This window comes from Apostichopus japonicus, chromosome 14 (genome assembly GCF_037975245.1).
Source record: "Apostichopus japonicus isolate 1M-3 chromosome 14, ASM3797524v1, whole genome shotgun sequence".
Taxonomy (NCBI): Eukaryota; Metazoa; Echinodermata; class Holothuroidea; order Aspidochirotida; family Stichopodidae; genus Apostichopus; species Apostichopus japonicus.
The window spans coordinates 25,386,344-25,405,447 of NC_092574.1; the positions used below are offsets into that span (position 1 = coordinate 25,386,344).

The window sequence follows — 19,104 nt, forward strand, 5'->3', positions numbered from 1 at the left end:
ATCCTATGACAGTAAGTGACACAGAAAAGCCATTCATCATATAAATAATCGAATTTTCACCGTAAAGGTTTCCAGACCTTGATTTTTTTACCTTTTTTATACCAACAACAATCCCAAACCAGTTATACCTCAGGGGAACCTATTTACTAAATATGAAATGTACCCCAGTTATCCTTCTGAAGTTAAAGCGTTTACAAGCAAGTGGTACATGCACACACACACGCCATCACTATCGCACAGATTCCTTCTGCTTTCGGGAAAGAATAAAAACAGATAAATGTCAAATTGAGTATGCTAATTTTAAGGGATACTTTAAACCTCTAACTCCAAGCCCTGCAATATGAAGAGGCCGTCAGAAATCAAGCAAATGTTATGGAGTATTGTTTCTACAAGTTTACCTCTACCCCCTCCCCCCCCCCCTCCCAATCAAAGATGGAGTCAATCACAGGAAGTTAGAGATATTTTTCGCTCTGCTTTTATCTTAATTAGCTTGCAGCTATGAATTGTAATCTGCTGGTTGTCCAACTTGCTTTATGTCTGGTACTGTAAACTTACTTTAATCCACATTACAGCATCCCATGTAGTATAGGATTACAATATTAATTTAATCCACATTACAGCATCCTATACAGTATAGCATTACAACCTTAATTTAATCCTATTGTGTTATCTCATGTAAAATATTCCTTTTGTTTCTCCTGGAATTAATCAAAACAACTTATCATATTTTTTTTTTAAAGTGGAGTAAGTATATCAATATTAAATGACATATTTAAGGCTAACAATATTCCTCAATAGGTGCTTAATATTTAGAAAGTGCACAAGAGTTAGTTAAATATATTTTCTGAACAACTGTAAAAAATATCAAAAGAGTTACCTTGACTTCATATGGTAATCCTTTCTTAAACCAGCGGACAGTCCTATCCAACTTAAATTGATAAGGACTTTGAACAAACTTGGTTGAAATATCTGATACATTTCCAGAGCGTCCAGATGCGCTTTCCAAAACTGATACCTCAACGTACAGTCTCCTTCCCTCACTCTCTGCAAACCAGTTCTCTCCTAGATCCTCCATATTGATGCGAAAATGACCCAAACCATTTTCCAGCCACTGAAAGTGGAGAGTGAAAGTTGTGAAACCTATATCATTCTGCAGGATATTGAGTTATGGAGAAATTATGGTCAAAATATGGTTAATACTATTCTGTAATATTATATTTACTATTTAACTATTTACTACATTGGTTCTAAGTTGCTAGCTCAGTCATTGAGTACACTTGGTAATACTCTACTACTACTACTGCTTATCTGATTTATCAACTAAAATGCTCAGATCAACGACCTCACAGAGTGATAACTATGATACCTATTTTAAGACTTTCAGGAAAAAACTTGAACAACAGTTATATAAATACCTGGCCAGATTTATTCACTTTGATGTCTATTTCTCCATCAAAACCGAGAACCCCAACTTTGGCATAAAACACACCAAGCACCAGTATATCATACACATACCTGAAATCAGAAGGAATGAAAATGTACATCAAAGCATAACATTTTCTACTTAACAAAATAAATTGATATATAGATGGAAGTGTGATTAAAACAGGACCTGAATAAAAAAAAAACGGCGGGGCGGGGGTCTGAGGAAAGTTGATACAAATTAAACTAAACAGTGCAACTTTAAAATACAATCAGGTAAGCAGGAAGGTGGATGGGGATATGAAATGCATATAGGACTAACCTAAAGTGTTAACTTGCCTATTGTACCTATGCTGCATGACTGTCTGAGTCTATGACGAAGGAATTACTTAACTTTTCAGTTCCATGTACGTATAGCAATTGCAAGTTTATAGCATGTTACCTTCTAATCCATAATTTTGGAATGGTTGATGTTGACTTTAGTACTTAATGTCTCAAACAGACTTTGTAAACTAACAAATAAATCGTTTGGCAAGTAATTAGGCAGATCTGAATTGTATTTACCTAGCACTGACAGTAATATCAACGGCCTCCTGACCATCCAGAATGTAACCTGGTGTTGTCAACTTCACTTCAAATGTTGGGAGCACTAAATTAAATAAGACAAGTAACTGTTGCAACAAGGGTTATATATATATATATATATATATATATATATATATATATATATATATATATATATATATATATATATATATATATATATTGACTCAAAATAAATAACTGAAAGAGATACAAGTGCTCTCCATAAAATCCCCTCGTTTCTAGATGGACTTTTCTTTAAAAAAATATAATATATATATATATATATATATATATATATATATATATATATATATATATATATATATATATATATATAAAAATAATAATCACTCCAGATATGATCTTTATTCTTTACTTATTCCCACAGACTTTGTGTATGGAGTTAGGGTTAAATCATGGTAACCTTTCAAACACACTGTGTGTATAGTTTAGGGTTAATCATGATAATTTTCAAACACACTGTGTATAGAGTTAGGGTTCAATCATGATAACTTATCAAATAGTCTCTGTGTATGGAGTTAGGGTTAAATCATGGTAAATTTTCAAACAAACTGTGTGTATGGAGTTAGATCATGGTAACTTTTCAAACAGACTGGGTGTATGAAGTTAGGGTTAAATAATGTTAACTTGGAAAGTAGCGTCTTTGAAAGTAGTGTCTTCCATATTAAAGTGAGTGAAGACTTGCGCCCAAAGAAACCTCTGATGCTGGTTATCTGATCTAGTTTCGAATGAGGTGTAACAGAAGTGTTAGACACCACCGTCAATCCCAGAAAATACACGCACAGCTTGCTACCATCGGTAATTAGACACTAGTGTACAGTCAATGTACACGTGCAACTACGGTCAATACCAATAACACAGTGTACATATAGCAGCAATCGTCATTTCAGATCCAGATAACACGGTATCACGTTTCATTTCTGCCATAACTGTCTGAACTTTGTAGCCACAAGAAAAAAATCTTCACTTGCAAGCAACGGAATGTTAACTTTTTCAGAGGGCGGCACGAGGTTTGGGGTGAGTCTTTAATGCCTTTTAGTAATGTTTATATTTGTGTCAGACCTTTGCCCATGATAACATTTCAAGTCTTCGCATGTCTAGCCATTTTCTTATCTTTGTACTTAAACCAAAATAAAGGCTCTTAATACTCAGTGAGTGGCATCCTAACACTGGTTTTGACGCTATCCCAGCTTCCCTCTTAAGATATTGATATGGTTTCCAGAATGTGACATCTGTTAACCTGAAATGGCTTTGGAATTCACTTGAGACAACACATTTCTTGCACATCCATAACACATATGGGATCCATCTGTTTCCATTTTTGTGATATTATTTTTACATGGTGTTCAGATACAGTCCATTACTAAACGCTAATGACCCAGTATTGTTACTAGGATTTTACAACTTACCTCCCAGGACTAGACTATAGCACCAGCAATATTGTAGCTCGGTTGACTTTTGTAAAGTGACCTGTGCCATCATATCATTGTGTTCATACAACATGACAGAAACTTCCATGCTGTCTGTGTGTGGGACTATCATTAAAGGATCTTCCAGTGGCAGACAATGGTAAACTTATATTAAAGAGAAAATTCTTCACAATATTACTTAAAACCCCACTCAAGTTTGATTGAATGTACTGTTTTGACTGGCTAAACATTCCCTTATTCCTGGATGTGGATCACAGGTAGTCTGTGATGTAATTGGAATTATACAGTAGATATATCATCACCCAATATTATCATCAGACCAAATTCATTGGATATAATATGGCAGTCTCTTATAAATATAGTATCAAATTCACACAAGGTCAGGAGCCATATCACTCCAACAGAATGTAAATGTTAACACAAGAGCCCTATGGCACTATCCAAAATTGGGTCCAGAAATAATGTTGGCTCATAAAGATTCGGGCCCAAAAGTCCAAGCAAAATTTGGATCCCGAAGTGGGCCCCATATGATTTTGTTAAATGGGTCTAAAATAATTAGGCCCAAGTATACCAGCTGTTAACCAACAACTGTATTCCAAGTTTGGATACAATATTTTCTACAAAAATTTAAGGGACTCAATGAAATCAGTTAACAGTGCAGTATTTTTATCCTGAATTTTATCTGAACTTTATTTTGAGAGATCATGTTTTAGAACTTTCACTTCCCCCCAAAATACAACAAAAAATACTATGAGAAACAACACCATAAGATTAAAACACAAATAACTGGAGAATGGTCATGTGTTCGATTCAATAACCTTAAATGGCACTTTTGGTATAGTTGAAACATACAGTACCGCAAAAAAGCTCATGCCTGTTTCAACTTGGACGGAAAGATCTTGTGGAGCCGGAACCAAATTTCAAAATCGGGAAAAAAGCCAGAATTACGGCTGTTGCCGAAATTGTGGCATCCCTGTACATGACAAGATAAAAAGAAGACTCACCATATTCTTTAACCTCAAACTGGACTGATCGATTAGACTTCAGCTATAAAAGAAAATTAAGTATGATCGCATCAAATGTGTCACTTAAAACCTTACTAAAATATAAGCATTAAATGCTTCCAAACCAAGGCTAATTCAGAGAGTATGATGAACAAGAAAATGAAAAAGTTTAGTGGTTCCGATGCCTGAACAAATTCACAGTGTGGTATGCCATATATGTTGATATTCATGAACTTGTGCACAACAAACTGATGAGCATTAACTATTGTCTAATGCGGCAACATATATAAAGGAAGTAAAGGGATTTATGTTGACAATGTCTATTCAGTGACATAGTGTAACATAGGATATACCGGCATCCCTATGCAAACACTTTTCCTTTTTCCATGCTACTTGCCTATTGTTACAAGGTATTTAGTTGGCAGAGGTTTACACTATATGTGGTGTTGGAACCAAATTATTCAATTCCGGATAGATGATCAGTTCAGCATATACACAGATTGCAAAACGTCAAATCTGAAAATTACCGTTTTGCATTCTTACTGCCATCTTGAAACACGAGCCCAACGGTCACGATGGTTCCTTCCTTAGTGAAATACTAAAGTGTTGTATACATGTCATCGCCCAACATCGAATATTTATGCCCACATGTACCAGCTATTAACCAACAACTGTATTCCAAGTTTTGTTACAATCCAATACAAGGTTGAGTTATTGCTACTTTAAAATTTTGGCCCTTCCAAAATATTAGGCCTGACAAAATTCTGTGCCTAAATGGTCTCAAAAATATTTGCCCCCAGAAAACTAAACCTCAAAAAGTGTGTCGCCAAATGGTCCCAAACATATTGCAATCAACAAATTCAGGCCCAAAGAATGTGTCTCAAATGCCTTTGAGGTGGAAATATAATATTTGCCCACCCATCGCAAATATCCGCCCGGATTTTTTTTGCCAGATTGTGCCAAAACAATAAGGCCTACATGTAACAGCTATTAACCAACAACTGTATGTAAAGTTTAGATACAATCCAAGTATTGTTACAATTTACCACATTAACTCATTACTATTCATAAGGTCAGCACCAAAATAATAGAGCACACCTTATCTCTATAAAACACCTACATAACAAGTACGACGTATATCCATCACTCCATTGTTGAGTAATCGCGAACACAAATGTCACAGACGCGCGCACACTCACACATGCATACGCATGCCAAACTGACCTCAAGTACCTACCTCTTTTCCGTAGTGTGCAAGTACACTCCAATTGCCCAATAATGGCTCGTGTGGTAAGGAGAAGACACGGGTTTTGAAACCATGCCTTGCCTGAATGTCTGCAGATCTGTGCACAATCACACCCTGGGGTGATAGAACATCTAATTGTACCTGCAATTAGTAAACATATGACTAAAATTAGCACATTATTGAGTTGCAATTCTGGTTATTGGCAGGACACTTCCCAAAAGGGATGTCAAGAAACTGCGAACGAATTAAATCTAGATGACCACACATGTCTTGTATTATTCCATTGACATGCATATTGTGGTCTATTTCTTCTACAGATACAAGCTGTATTAAAATGGTTAGTTTAGTTTACTGATTGAGAAGGGGTTGACAAGGATTGCTTTTGTGTTATAGATTCTCTTTTTATACTCTGCCTATATTTTATTCCAAATAACATTACCTGTATGTATGCTTACATGATTTCACACAAGTAAACTCAAATTTAAATGTGTTGGCTCCCTTATATGTAGTTTGTGTACAAGCATTGTAACCGATGGCTCCCCTATCTCAAGTTGTGTACTAGCATTGTTACCAATGGCTCACCTATCTGTAGTTGTGTACAAGCATTGTTACCAATGGCTCTCCTATCTGTAGTTGTGTACTAGCATTGTTACCAAAGGCTCCCCTATCCATAGTTGTGTACAAGCATTGTTATCAATGGCTCCCATACCTGTAGTTGTATCCTAGCATTGTTACCAATGGTTCCCTTATCTGTAGTTGTGTACTAGCATTGTTACCAATGCCCCCCCCCCCCTCCTATCTGTAGTTGTGTACTAGCATTGATACCTATGGCTCCCTATCTGTAGTTATGTACTAGCATTGTCACCAATGGCTCCCCTATCTGTACTTGTATACTAGCATTGTTACCAATGGCTCCCCTATCCTTAGTTGTGTACTAGCATTGTTACCAATGGCTCCCTTATCTCTAGTTTTATACTAGCATTGTTACAAATGGCTCCCTTATCTGTTGTTCTGTACTAGCATTGTCACCAATGGCTCCCCTATCTGTAGTTTGTGTACTAGCATTGTAGCCAATGGCTCCCCTATCTGTAGTTGTGTACTAGCATTGTTACCAATGGCTCCCCTATCTGTAGTTTGTGTACTAGCATTGTCACCAATGGCTCCCCTATCTGTAGTTTGTGTACTAGCATTGTAGCCAATGGCTCCCCTATCTGTAGTTGTGTACTAGCATTGTTACCAATGGCTCCCCTATCTGTAGTTTGTGTACTAGCATTGTTACCAATGGCTCCCCTATCTGTAGTTTGTGTACTAGCATTGTAGCCAATGGCTCCCCTATCTGTAGTTGTGTACTAGCATTGTTACCAATGGCTCCCCTATCTGTAGTTGTGTACTAGCATTGTTACCAATGGCTCCCCTATCTGTAGTTTGTGTACTAGCATTGTTACCAATGGCTCCCCTATCTCTAGTTTTATACTAGCATTGTTACAAATGGCTCCCTTATCTGTTGTTCTGTACTAGCATTGCTACCAATGGCTCCCCTATATGTAGTTTGTGTACTAGCATTGTTACCAATGAATTTCCTATCTGTAGTTTGTGTACTAGCATTGTTGCATCCGGTATGCAACTTTCGAGATCTACACCACATAATTTTGTTTACAGCATTTAAGGGACTTTTGACAAGTGAAGTACTTTTATAATATTAATAATAATAATGAGCAACAGCAGATGCATCGCCCAATAATATTTTGTCAGACTGACGCCATGTTAAAAAGTCGTATAGTAGTGTGCCTTTCCGTCCAGGATGCATATATGGTAATAAGTCTTCTAGTCTATGCACTACCGTTGCACACAAGCGAATGTGCCATCAGGGCAACTACAGCATCTAAAATTCTAAACTTGGGAATGGGGAGCCAACAGTTTGTGAGAGAAGGCAGGCATTTTGAAAGACCAAAAATGCATAGTTCTGTGTATCAAGAGCACATCATGGGCACTAGAGATTTACATCCATCATTCCCACCCACGTTTCATATTGGTAAACTAAATTTTAAGTTATGAATATTTGTATAACCAGGGTTATACATTCACCGAGGGTATGTTGACAGAAATATAGACCAAATTTTAATTTAAGAAAATTTTTAAATTGTGACAAATCTAATGTCATAGAACTAGGTCATACATTCACTTTTTTCTCCAGAGGAATATTTTTGTGACTAAGTTGGCCTTTTGCGAGGAGCAGCGGTGAACATTCGAGCAACATTTAAAAAAAAACAAATAATCAACAAAAGCATCAACTTGTTTTATAAGCACAACTGTACACTGTTAATGCGTCCGGGAGTGCAGGGCCGCAAAAGCTGCAGCCCATTGAGGTAATTAGTACAGTTGTACACTGTTAATTCATCCGGGAGTGCAGGCGCCTCCATAAGCTGCAGCCCATTTAGGCAGTTTTTGTTTACATTTGTTGTGATAAGTGTCAGATAGAGGAAAAACACTTACATTTCCCTGGAAAACTAGTTGTGTTCCACAGAAAAGGTTCACAATATTCCTTGTTTTCTCATAGCAAGTTCATATAGCACAAACTAATTTCTATAGAATATGTATATTCCAAAGCCCTGGTGAGGGGTCCAGGGGAGTGAGGTCCCTAGAACTTGTAAGATTTTGAGATATTTCTTGTTCTCTCATAGCGACTTTAAGGTACAAAACACACAATAATAAAATTTATGTTGAAGGTAAAGCTGCATTGTCTTCAGATAGTTTCTTGCATATATTTTACTTAAGCACATAAAATCATTCAAAAGAGGAACTCAATTCAATTAGGGCTGCCCTCGGTGAAGACAGACATCCTCCTTCCGCTGGCTGGCACTGCAGTAGTTCTTTTTTTTTCTCCCAATGTGCAACATTATTTGCTTGTCTATTGTTATTGGACTACTTCGTTCCATATACATGTCTGCATTTTATTATTATCATTTTGCTTACAGTACCTGCAGCTGCAACCCTATTACCCAACTCTTGGAAATTTAGATGCAGTGAAGAGTGCTGCTGTTTTTTTTTAACCGACTAAGGGTGGGGAGGCAATATGATTGGGAGCAAAGCATTACAAATGGAGGGAATAGACCTCCCCTTTGAGGCCACCACTCGTCAGGCCGGGTCATTATAACTATAGTGTTGTGTGTTCCTGTTGAGGAACTTTAGTGCATGTTTTCAGGGTTTTTCTAAGCGGATGCAATCATTTTTGAGATGTTGTGGGGACCAATTGTGTACTAACTGTGCATTTGCGCACAAGATACCTGCTACCTACTGTAGTAAGTAACTCCAGTCTACAAATAGTGCACCCGTAAGAGCCATTCGAAGAATTTTGGAGATTTAAAAATTTAACGCAAGGAATTACTCATTGTCATAATAAAAATACCTCAGCTATTATCCATCAACCTAAAGGAGGAAAGGGTTCTGCTTAAAACCAACTACCATACAGAATTGTCTTCAAATTTATCACCACATCTGCTTCCAACCTACCTTCTGACAGAATTCCAATGAAAATTTGCCCTTCATGATGACATTTTGACAATTAAAACATTTTCTCTATCTGCCTAAACTTTACATTTTAACATGAATTTCCCGTAACTTGTGAACAGCATGGCAGTATTCAAATATAGGCATGTATGCCTCCCCCTTTGTTTAAATATGGAGCAATCATAATCTAACAGTTCCACAAATTATATATTTTTTTGTTGTGGAGTTTGCTTAGCACTCACCAAATTTCTGTAAATCCCAACACTCAAAACACTGTAAAAATATACTCCTACATAATAATACAAGTATGTAAACTTGTACAATAGAAAAAAAGTTAGTAGTAACCATTTTTTGTTCAGGTACAACCATTATGACACAGAGGGGGACAATTTTGTAGGCTTCTTCCCAGGCAACTTGCAACAGCCTGTCAATCACAATAAGACATCAATATGTAGCAAGTATAAAGAGCATTTATAGGGACCGATCTTCCCACTCATGATCACATTTTATTGTTAACTTTCAAGGTACTTTAGAAAGCTCACAAATGAAAAATATCGTATCATACAACGACTTACGCAATAAAACTGGTACCAAGGTTTCGGGCCAAACAAAATGAATATTTTCATGGTTTGATTACCGTTTCTGGCAACGCGGTACTACCCTTTTAAGCTTGAAATTATTAAAGTGATAACATTTTTGGGAAGAGAATGGTACAAAAGAAGGACTCACTGGTTCACTTGAAGGCCGTAGGTACTGATCCAAAACAAGTAGACGTATGTTGACTGAAAATAAAATGTAACCAGAAAGCCAGTTGGCTTAGAGTAACCTTGCCATATATGTTGTACTGTATGAGAACATTAGTCACTAATATTACAAACAAGATTCTTATGTTACATGTTGACCATAACTGATTAGCAAGATTCTTTCACAAATGCGGATTCAAACTTTACTTTGCAAATATAGTTCAAGATGCACTTTTTTTAGTTATCGGGTGCATGCTGACAAAATTGTAAAACTTTGACCTTAATCAACAATAAATGATCTTTGAACTTCACAGAAAAGAATAGGGATCTTGAACTCAAAAAGGTGGATCCATATGTATCAAATATGAGATTCATCCAACCATGAATATAAAGGTCCTTTCACACTAGGCACGACTTGATGCGATGAGACTTTAAAAAACAAGAGGCAAAAAAATGCATTATGGTTTCCATGATGTAACAAGCATTTTTCTTCATGAATCTGACGTTATGTATAGTGAGGGTGCACATGTTTAGAAAGGTTTCACGATTTGACCTCTGATGACCTCAAATGACTTCTGACCTCCACCAAAATATAGGCTTCTTTATCTCAATGAGGTACTATTACTCACTTCATTAGAGCCAAGCCTCTAGTACTGAGATATCGTGATTACAAGGTTTTCACAATTTGACCCCTGGTGACCCCATATGACCTTTGCCTTCCACCAAAAATAGTAGACTTCTTTTACACAGTGTGGTTCTCCTACACACCAAATATGAGATCTGTCTATGCTTCCCGTCTTGAGATGTTTACAAGGTTTCACAATTTGATCCCTGGTGACCCCAAATGACCTCTGACTTTCACCGAAAACAATTGGCTTCTTGTAATTATGTTGTATCTTTTTACATCAAATACAAAACTGGCCTTACCTTCCCTCCTTGATATTTCGTGTTTACAAGGTTTTCAAAAGTTGGCCCCCGGTGACCCCAAATTACCTGTCACCTCCACTATAAAACAATATGCTTCTTGTACGCAATGTGGTACTTCTACACACTGAATATTAAATTGGTCTGACCTTCACTTCTTGAGATATCGTGTTTTTAACTCAATTTTTATATGTCGCGTCACGCCTAGTGTGATAGGGTTTTAGTATATTTCAACCTTTTTGTTGTCGCATCACTTCGCACCTAGTGTGAATGCTTAAAGGCTTAAAGGTTATCATGTTCACAATGTTTTCAGATGTAAATGCGTTGACCTCAAATGGCCATTGACATTGCCAGTTTCAACAGGGTTATTTCACTCACCAAGGGGACCTACATACCACACAAGCTCTGCAACCAAGCGCTTTTTAACATGATGTTTCCTTTACTAGTGTAACTGCTTTTGTGGAGTTGTGACTTTATTAATGCCTTAGGCCTACTTTATGGAAGCGAGACTGAGACATACTCAATGCTTTAATTAATGTTGTATCCATCGACTGCAAATTAACAAATGAAGAAATACCCGAGATATTGACATATTTTACAAGATAGGCATTTCACTTTCGGCAAGACCAGGATATCGTACGGCACAGTATATGCATACCAACGAATCTTACAAAATATGACCAGACGCTTTAATATTCATGCCGAAAATGTGTTATACATACTTACGAGCCTGAGGCGAGGTCAAGAAAAGAGGTAAAACCCCCCGCTTATTCCGTTATTTAGTAACCCACAAACAGGCGCTCCCACCAAAATTGAACAGTGGATTCTAAAGCTCCAAGACTATGCATTCAAAACAGTGTATGCTCCAAGAAAATCAAACCCCGCTGACTACATGTCACGACACCCTCTTGTGTCTACAAAGCAATCCTCGAGAGAGGAAAGATGACAGAAGAGCACATCAACAAGATTGTAAATAATTCACTGTCCAAGACAATTCTAGTTGAGGATATTATCAAAACAACTGAAATGACAAGGTACTGCAGGAATGTATGTCTGCTCTATATTCAAATAATGAGCATATTGCATTGGAAAATATGGAAGGTACCAAATATGAAAGTAAAAAAAATAAAGCATTACACAAAGGGGGAATGAGTTGATTGTATCGCATGATAATGTGTTATTGCGCGGCAGTCGTATTATCATTCCTACCTGCCTGAGCAAAGCATCCTGGACAAAGCTAATTAAGAGCACAAAGCAGAAGTTAAGACTAAGGAACTCCTCCGTGAGAAAGTATGGTTTCCAGGAATAGACAACATGGTTGCAACGACGATTGCTAATTGCATACCATGTCAAGCCGCAACGATTGATAACAGTTGTGAACTACTTTAAATGTCAGAACTACCCAAGCCCCTTGGGTTGAATAAGTATTGACTTTACATACTTGCCAACCGGAGATCCCTTAATGGTTATAGCAGACACCTTGTTATAGAGGTCGTTATTGATGACTGTGGCACATACCCTGTTGTAGAGGCCATTAGCTCAAAGTCTGCAAGTTCAGTCATCCCCGCAGTTGACAGAGTCTTTGCTATGTTTGGTATCCCAAAGGTAGTCAGAACGGACAATGGTCCACACTTTAATAGCAGGGAATTCAAAGACGTTGCCAACTACTTAGGTTTTAACATTTCAAAATCACGCCACGGTGGCCTCGCGCAAATGGTTTAGTGGAACGATTGATGAAAACCTTGAAAAGGGTTTACCGCACTTCACATGCAGAAGGAAAGTCATGGAGGCAGGAACGACATTTACGAAAGTTTACGGTTTTTACGAAATTATACAGCGACACCCCCTCAATGGGAGCACCCCCGCAACCCTTCTTTTGGTGGAACTCTTCGTACGCGAATCCCATAAACAAGTGTAAAAACCCGCCTAATGACAACGTCACTCGTGAAAACGACAGAAGAGCGGAAGAAATAATGTGAAAAGATGCCGACGCGCGTGCCATCCCCTTATAAGATCAATCCTATAAAGTAACTAGAGTCAAAGGGACCATGGTTACGGCATCGCGTGAAAGTCATAACATTACGAGTAACTGCTCCTCGTTCATACTCCTCAAAAAACACCATGCCTGTAAAAATCAATCAAATGACTCTGACACAGATGACAACATGTACCACATCCCTGCTGATCCTCCACCGCGCGCCACACAGCCGCAGTACAGACCTATTATGCACCCACGTCGCAATCGCCAATCGCCATCATCTTGAAAGATTATTTCTTATCACCAAAATGACGTATTCTTTAAGTATCTTTGTTTACTTATTGTTAAAATTGTACAAGTACAATGTCTTTTAAAAAGTTGTTATTATCTACTCTAGGCATTTCCATCCAAAGAAAACGACAAAAGCTCACACAGCTAATTATCGCATAATGTGAAATCAATGTAAGACTTATTGTTTACAAGGCTACATACTTTACATAGCAGTTTTGCCTAATCTTAAAGTTTAAAAGGATGTAGTGTTCAACGAAAAACATTTGTTATACATATGTACGAGCCTGAGGTGAAAAGAGGTCATGAAAAAAAAAATGATCAGAGAAAAACAAAGTCTGGCGTCCCTTGAATTTTATAGACGTTGAGGCAGTGTTTTAACCATAATTATATTTTAATTGAAGAATTGCTACCAAAAATGAGTTATACCAATGATTGAACAATTTTAACAAACATTTTTTTTCTCTTCTAGCTGCATGTTAATTGGAATAGTGAAGTTGATAGAAGGTTCAGTTACTTATGAGAAGTACGTGGAAAGTCCTGTGTTATTGTTTCGCGTTCACAGTACACTCCGCACAATGACGTCACACCGTGACCTACCTGATTGTTCATGAGCTTTTAGGTATTACATTTCTGGTCAGTGAGAATCTGCTAACTTTGACATCAAATTTCTCTAAATTACTGTCTCTAATTTCGACTCAATGCCTATTCCGTAGTACAACACTATAAACTATAAAGCTAACATGCCTATTCCGTAGTGCAGTAGTATATATGCTATAGCTAACATGTTTATTCCCTAGCACAGTAATATAGGCTATACTTAACATGCCTTTTCCCATTATATATAGTACGGCATTATTGCTTATAGCTTACATGCAAATACATTAACTATTACAGGAATATAGGCTATAGCTTACATGCTAGCATGCATGCAGTAGATGACAGGTTAACTATACGCAGTGGCCTACGTACAGTAGCGAAGTCCAGCATACAGTATAATGTACAACCATAACCCCACATGCACCCAATTAATGTTTTGGATAACGAAATAAAGGCAATGTGTATAATTTGTCTGAATTTTTCAGTCCCTCAAACTCTGCGAATTAATGGGCCAAAACTCTGTAAAATAAAGTACATCGTCATGATTGTGTGATTATTTACTACATGCAATAGTATCAAAAAATGATGGAAAGACATATATAATGTATTTAGGAGATTTAATCATCAAACATACATTTTGAGAATTCTTGTTTAACTGCATCACACATACCCACGCACACACATCCATACACATACACCATCACGTACTGAAAATCCCTTTTCGCTAACAAGAAGGTATCTTAAATGCATCTCTCATCCAAAATGTTATTTCAAACAATTGTTACATTTCATCGTTTACAAACAAAGGTAACTGAAATCAGGAATTTCTTAAACATGCATGAGCACATACCTCTTTGGTCTGGAGTATATATTGGTTTGTCAGTCTGTATGAACAAAAAGCCCTCTTCATATCTGATGAGAACATCTTTCTCTTCTTGAAAGTTGTTCAAAGGAGAACACGTTACTCCCAACTTTGCATACACCTCCAGATCCTCTTCTGTCTCCACCTGAGGCACATTTTCCGGATCAACATACAAAGACACAATTTGTGGATTATCTACAGGGAAGAAGCACAATAAAGGTAAATTGCAATTAACTGCTGCAACACACAAATAATTAACTTGCCTGAATGATGAACATTACTTGATGTACAGGCTGATTTATGATTGCTTTGTGAATACATTTTTGAGATTAGGTTAACTATTTCCTCACTACTCTTACAACTCCAACTAAACAAGCTGCACTACTATTGTGTTCAAATTATAGAATGAATAGCAGAACTGGATTCTTTGATAAACTGCAAAATACTAACCAAATACAATATATATAAAGATATCCATAGTAAATGCAAATTTTATTTACCCTCAATTTAACAGATTCTATATCCCACAGTATTGTTACAGCCTGAGGCTAAATACTTGACTATATACACCAGCTTTAGTTTAACTCATTGATGAAACCAGAAAGCCAAAGGGATTCCTTGCCACAACTTGTATGCATGGTTTGGTTCTTCCAAAAGAAACGTACCAGCAGTGGAGAAAAACACTTTCTAACGGAAATACAAACTACTGCCGCACTACGAGGAGAAAGTTTATCTGCAGTAGCTAAACTAATATTGATTTATTAACTTATGCAGGTGATCATTCAGCACAGTAAGATGGCCAGTCCTTGCTGGATCTGGACCAACTCCAAAAATTCACACTGGAAGCATGAATCCAGAAAGCCAGACGGTCGGCTTAGTGAATCCTTGCCTAGGGGTTTTCGAGTATTCATTTTATAAATGTTATCAAGCTAAGACCTCTGTTGACCTCATTGAACTTTGACCTTTGAAAACAACAGGGTTGCTCTACTCAGAACGGTGCATCCCTGTAAAATGTAAACTGTTCATCCCACCTCTACTTTGTGAGTTCAAGTGTGTACAAGGTTTTGGACTTTGACCCTTTTGACGTCTAATAGCCTTCCACCTTCACACATAACGATGCATTTCTTCTACTTCATATGGTGCATCCATATACCAATTGTGAAGTTCATCAGCTTGTCAGTTTATAAGTTATCCTTTTTCAAGTTTTTCAAGGTTTTGAGATCTCAAGTTTTTCATACTTTGACCTCTGCTGAAATCAAATGAAACTTTGAATTCTGCAGGTTCTTCTCCATAAGGTGGCTCCACATACCAAATATACAGTACAACCACCATATATGTTTTTGAGTTGTTGGGTTTACAAACCAAATTGCAACACACATATGCACACGCAAACACTCATACTGTATGCACCACACACACATGCTGCACCATCGCAAAAATGATTATTTTGCCTTCGGTTCCGGCAAGGAATAAAAAAGTACCATCTGGCTTTTTTAACTAGAAGAACAGCTATCATGCTTCAAATTGCAACAAACAGTCATGATGTCTGATCAAATGACAATCTGTAAGTTGTATATCTTTTTAAAACTTTCCCACCCTGCGTTCGAATTTAATTCAGAAACGACTTCATAGTGACATCAATGATGAAGCCAGGGTTAGTTACATGCACTGTACTTTTGTACGACGTCCAGCATCCAGAAATATGCATCTCTTGTCCAGGACAAGAGAAAAAGCCTGAATGTGAGTTAGGTCATATATCACCAAATGCAAAACAATGTTTCTAATTGTATGACAGTCTATATGTAACAAGTCAATGATTTGGGCTTCCTTTATCCATGAGTCATGAAATGAACTTTATCTTTGTAACCCCATCCATCCTATGTTTTCTGTTTTACATGCCAAACAGGTAAAATTGAAGTTATTAAAGGTCATTTTCAACAAATTGATGGATTTCCTGTCCTGACAGTTCTTAGAAATGTTGGCAATGGCATGTCCACAGAAAAATTTACATGAAAGCAGTCAATTTTGCATTGCAAAACAACGTTACCACTAACACATACTGTAACACTAAATAGTACCTAGGTGTATCACCATGTAAGTACAGGCAGAGAGCTGTTATATAGCAGCTCCATTTTTGTTACCGAGGAAATGTCCGAGTAGCATTTCCCCTGGTTTGAACAATCTGTGTTCATTGTGAAACAAGTACTGTTTGTTTTGTTATGGTCTATCCAGACAGTGTGCCTTGGAAGCCCTGTTGTCAATCAAGACATATATCTGGATATTTAGCGTATTAGAGATCAATTCCACATGTTCCTGAGCCTCCCGTTTGATTATCACAGTTATATTTCAAGGTATTTTGGACAGACAATGCATAAATAGCAAATGCCCAAATTTGAATACAATCACTTCTCACGTTTGAGTGTTGAATGAAACCAATTTGAAGGACACAATTCCATGGTTTTATTAATAGTTTTGGGCAACACCCTAACCTCCTTTAAAATATTCAGTCACATGACCAAGGTCTACCATTTACTGTAATATGGAAACAATTAAGTGCTAACACGGAATACGCAAAGAAGTTTGTGAAGTTAATAGCATACATTGTTTCACAATGATGTGAATTATATCAGCTAGGCCTTAAAATTCCCATGTAATTACGGTTAAAATTCAGTTAACAAGGCAATGAGAAGGGAAACACTTTCCTGCCATAATGATAATCTACTGCATGCAGTTATAAATACTTTTAATCACAGGATACAAATGTAATGTACCTGTTTATCAATATTTGAACATCGAAATTGGTGTTGTATCATTTTCTCACCTGGATTGACTTGAACTAGAACTGGCGGACAGATATTGCTCCCATCACCATTCTTCAATGTCACAGTTACTGGGACCTCTTCAGTGTCAAATACACTAACTAAAACTGTCTCAATGTTGCCAGCTCGGATGATATTTGGTGCAGACACAAATATATGGCTAAAAGATAAAATTAAAAAACTCTGGCATGACAACATGAGACTAGATCATTCTCTAACCTGTAAATTATTGACTCTGCTTGTCACAATATACTACACTAATTGGGCCTAATTAAGATATAAAGGACTTGAATGGCATATATACTGTCACTACAAGTTAACCAGCTAAGTCTTAGTTTTGCAGTCGTTAGGATCTGAGTTTTGCAGTAGGGTCTTAGGTTTGCAGTCGGTTTGGTCAAAGTTTTGCAGTAGGGGCTTAAGTTTGCAGTCGGAGCGGTCTTAGTTTTGCAGTAGGGTCTTAGTTGTTCAGTCGATAGGCTCTTAATTTTGCAGTAGGATCTTAGTTTTGCAGTGGGTGGGGTCTTAGTATGCAGTGCGTATTAGGTCTTATGTCTTAGTTTTGTTGACACTCTATAGCAAGTTTCATATGAAATGAAATTAAAGCATATGATAAGACCAAGTAGAACGCAAGCCCAACTGAACATCGAAAGTAATCCGAATTGGCTAAATATGCTCCTGAAATTACAGAACTTAGTTTCAGTGATTCCTCGCACCTCTGACAGTGTGAATTACTTGTGTCAAATAGCAGGTCATACTTTATTCAGTTGAGCTGCACCTGGCTATAATTATAAACATAATACAATATGTTCTAGGCTAGGCCTATATCTGCTCGCGAACTAAACACTAAACATATATATATATATATGTTTATCTGTGATTTGTGAAGAAGCAAAATAGCGCTTGATCTCTGCCTACACTTCATGAATGATAAAAAATCCTTGTTAAACAATGACTACAAAGAAACAAAAGAAAAGTTTCCTCACCTTGGTTGAGCAGCAGTCGACTGCAGTCGAACGGGAACCAAGCAACAGATCCAGAGAAACATGGTGAATAAAAGAACCCGTACGTAAAGACAAATTTTGTATCAACAACACCAGGGAAAATAAAACAATATTGGCGTTATAAATGTCCCGGATTTTGCAAGCAAAGGAAACAGTATGAATTAAAATTGTCAACGAGTTTCGGCGTTGGGAACAGCCAGGCACAACCCTAGGTAAGAACTTGAACGACGCCTGATGAGTAACAGCAGTAAAATACGATTTAGCGGAAAGCTGCAAGGTTAGCAACCTGATTGCTGAGAACCATTTCGATGCGTTATCAGGTAACCAAGGGAGAATTCCAGGACAGAACTTGATTCTGAAGAACGTTGAAGCATAAAGGTTGCTTTTAAAGCTCCCTTGAGTTGACCTGCTGGATTGAGTGCAGTTGATTTTTCGGCGTAAACAAGAAACCGATGAAATACAGTGGCCATCTGAAGTCATCATGGTAACTTTTCTCACTTCTGAAGTAGGAACTGTCGTCAGTGTAGTGTAGATAGACATCTATCTTACCTTGTATTGTGTACGCTATTCCAACCACGCGGAGGAGAGGTGGAGGCGCGTAGACAATCTTCGAGGTGTGAGGTGGAAGCCAAAATTGTTGTTCCCACGTTAACAATCAGAGATTGAAGTTTTAG

The 19,104-nt window shown here is 37.3% G+C and overlaps 1 protein-coding gene across 1 annotated transcript in view; it reads right to left on the reverse strand.

Moving 5' to 3' along the window:
• Positions 1 to 18,474, reverse strand: part of LOC139979706 (complement C3-like) — a 103,132-nt gene extending 84,658 nt beyond the window's left edge. The window contains exons 1-9 of the mRNA XM_071990754.1: positions 18,413 to 18,474; positions 17,432 to 17,589; positions 14,599 to 14,805; positions 9,945 to 9,997; positions 5,700 to 5,849; positions 4,463 to 4,505; positions 1,987 to 2,071; positions 1,416 to 1,515; positions 878 to 1,111 (exon numbers count right to left, since the gene is read on the reverse strand). Coding sequence (XP_071846855.1) covers positions 878 to 1,111; positions 1,416 to 1,515; positions 1,987 to 2,071; positions 4,463 to 4,505; positions 5,700 to 5,849; positions 9,945 to 9,997; positions 14,599 to 14,805; positions 17,432 to 17,589; positions 18,413 to 18,474 — 1,092 coding nt within the window. The remainder of the gene's footprint in view (positions 1 to 877; positions 1,112 to 1,415; positions 1,516 to 1,986; positions 2,072 to 4,462; positions 4,506 to 5,699; positions 5,850 to 9,944; positions 9,998 to 14,598; positions 14,806 to 17,431; positions 17,590 to 18,412) is intronic.
• Positions 18,475 to 19,104: the final 630 nt, after the last annotated feature.